The 2,007-nt window shown below is 34.4% G+C and overlaps 1 protein-coding gene across 1 annotated transcript; it reads left to right on the top strand.

Annotated features, from left to right (window-relative positions):
• Nucleotides 1–1,188: 1,188 nt before the first annotated feature.
• Nucleotides 1,189–2,001, top strand: LOC112466697 (the record flags this gene model as incomplete). The annotated part of the gene is made up of 3 exons (XM_025034932.1): nucleotides 1,189–1,199; nucleotides 1,292–1,490; nucleotides 1,713–2,001. Coding segments are annotated over exons 1-3 (499 nt in total), but the record flags the coding sequence as incomplete, so codon positions are not given.
• Nucleotides 2,002–2,007: the final 6 nt, after the last annotated feature.

Raw genomic sequence — 2,007 nt, 5'->3', positions numbered from 1 at the left:
AAGAGATCAATTTTCTGAAAATCAAATTGAGAACGCTCATCACTAAAAGGGTCACTTCGACCAAGCTCCGATTAACTTAATCGTTGATTAGTCTATTGGAAATGACCAATCGTATTTGTCAATCTGTTTAATGAGCAACTGCGATTGATCATTTCCAATGGACTAATCAACGATTAAGTTAATCGGTGTTTGGTCGAAGAGGCCCTAAGTTCACAACGCGCCGCGTTGAGTTGCTCGCGGAATTGCGCGACTTTGATCTGTTGCTCGCAGAAGAAAAACAGGACATTATAGTGTAAATTGAGAATTATAAAATACAGACTCAGATTATTGTTAACAGAAAATTCGAGTACACTACTCGGACTTCTTTTCACAGACATTTACGATGATTTTGATTCCGTTTTTTTTTAATGTTTGTCTGACTGAATCTTTCTAATAACAAAAACAGCGTCAAAATTTTAAAATCATCTACCTTTATTTTATTTACATTGTGTACGTACATTTCTTTACACTGTGTTTAAACATAAAAAATATTTAAAAATATTTGATTTATAATACATAAGAAGAGAGTAAATTGTTTTAACTATGATATTATAAAAGCACTAACGATGATATTATAAAAAACGGGCTAACTAAGAACCAAGCGCAGTAAATGATGCGCGAAAGTTTTTATTTTTATTTTTATTTTACATATTTTCCGACCTTGACTGCGCGCCGACTAAATTTTTCTGACTTGAAACACAGCTCCGGTTGGAGTAGTAAAATCCTCGCTACCCCTTATTAAATCGATAATAAATTAAATCCATTTGATCTCACCTAGAATGCGTATATTTTTCTACCTTTTTCCTTTTCTTCCACTGTATATACAATTTTAGTTTATTAAAATTCCAAGTGCTTTCAATACTTTGTAGTATGACTATATGATAATTGTAAGTATGATATATGGCTCCTGCACACAGGAAGCGCTTGTCGAGGCAAGAAACGACGCAGTAGCCAATAAGTTTTTGGTTTTTGGTTTTCACCAAAAAAAAGGCACACTGATTGGCCACGTCGCTTCTTGCCACGCGGCAACCGTTTGCGCATCCTGTGTGCAAGAGTGCAGCAGCCAAGAGTAGCGTCAGTAGAGTTGAGCACGTGGTGCTACTGAGCACGTGGTACGTGGTGCCATATATGTAGGAAGATGAGAAACATATGAATGGAAAGTAAGTAAATGTTATTGCAATTGTTATTGCGTTTACTTCAAAGAGCATATTTAAACGGACATTTATCGCATTGATAACACGTATTGTTTTAGAATGGAAAATAACAGCAATGAAAGGGGAAAACCGCGCGACACAGTAACATTGATTCTTAAAGAAGAACGATTCGAGGTTGACAAACAAAAACTGATCGACAAGAATCAGTATTTTGCTGCGCTTTTGTCCACGAACTTTCTAGAATATGGACAGACAGAACACGTTATCAACTATGATATTTCCTCAATTGTGCTGCAAGTGAGAAGATTTATCTAATTCTTGGCTGTGTTCACAGAAAAAGTCGCTTTTTGAGCGTACAAAACATTGTTTTTTTGTTTCTTGTGTAAAGGATTTGTTATATGAAAATTCTCAATAAAATGCATGTTTTTAATAAACAAATGTATATTAAAATTGTATTGCGTTTTATCAGCATGAATAGTCTTATTGTGCAACCGATATAGAGTCATAATAATTTTGTAGGGTTTCATTGATTGGATTCATCATGACAAAATTGTATTTACATCTGCGACAAGTTATGATTTTGACGACATGCTTGATCATTTCTTAAATCTGTTGGAATTAAGCGTTCTATTTGGAGCAGATGAATTAACAGAAGATATAACCAACAAACTTGACAAACACTATAAGTCACCAAAATATGCGATTAAAATTTGGTTACTGGCACAAGAATTGAATTTTAATGTGCTACAAGATCTTTGTTTGGCTTCTTGCTTAGATCGTTTCGATCAACTGCCATTCAATTCAATTTGTGAGT

This window comes from Temnothorax curvispinosus, unplaced genomic scaffold, assembly GCF_003070985.1.
Source record: "Temnothorax curvispinosus isolate PA1 unplaced genomic scaffold, ASM307098v1 QBEX01016493.1, whole genome shotgun sequence".
Lineage (NCBI taxonomy): Eukaryota > Metazoa > Arthropoda > Insecta > Hymenoptera > Formicidae > Temnothorax > Temnothorax curvispinosus.
Note: the sequence above shows the minus strand (reverse complement) of the source record. Positions and strands in the feature narration are given on the sequence as shown.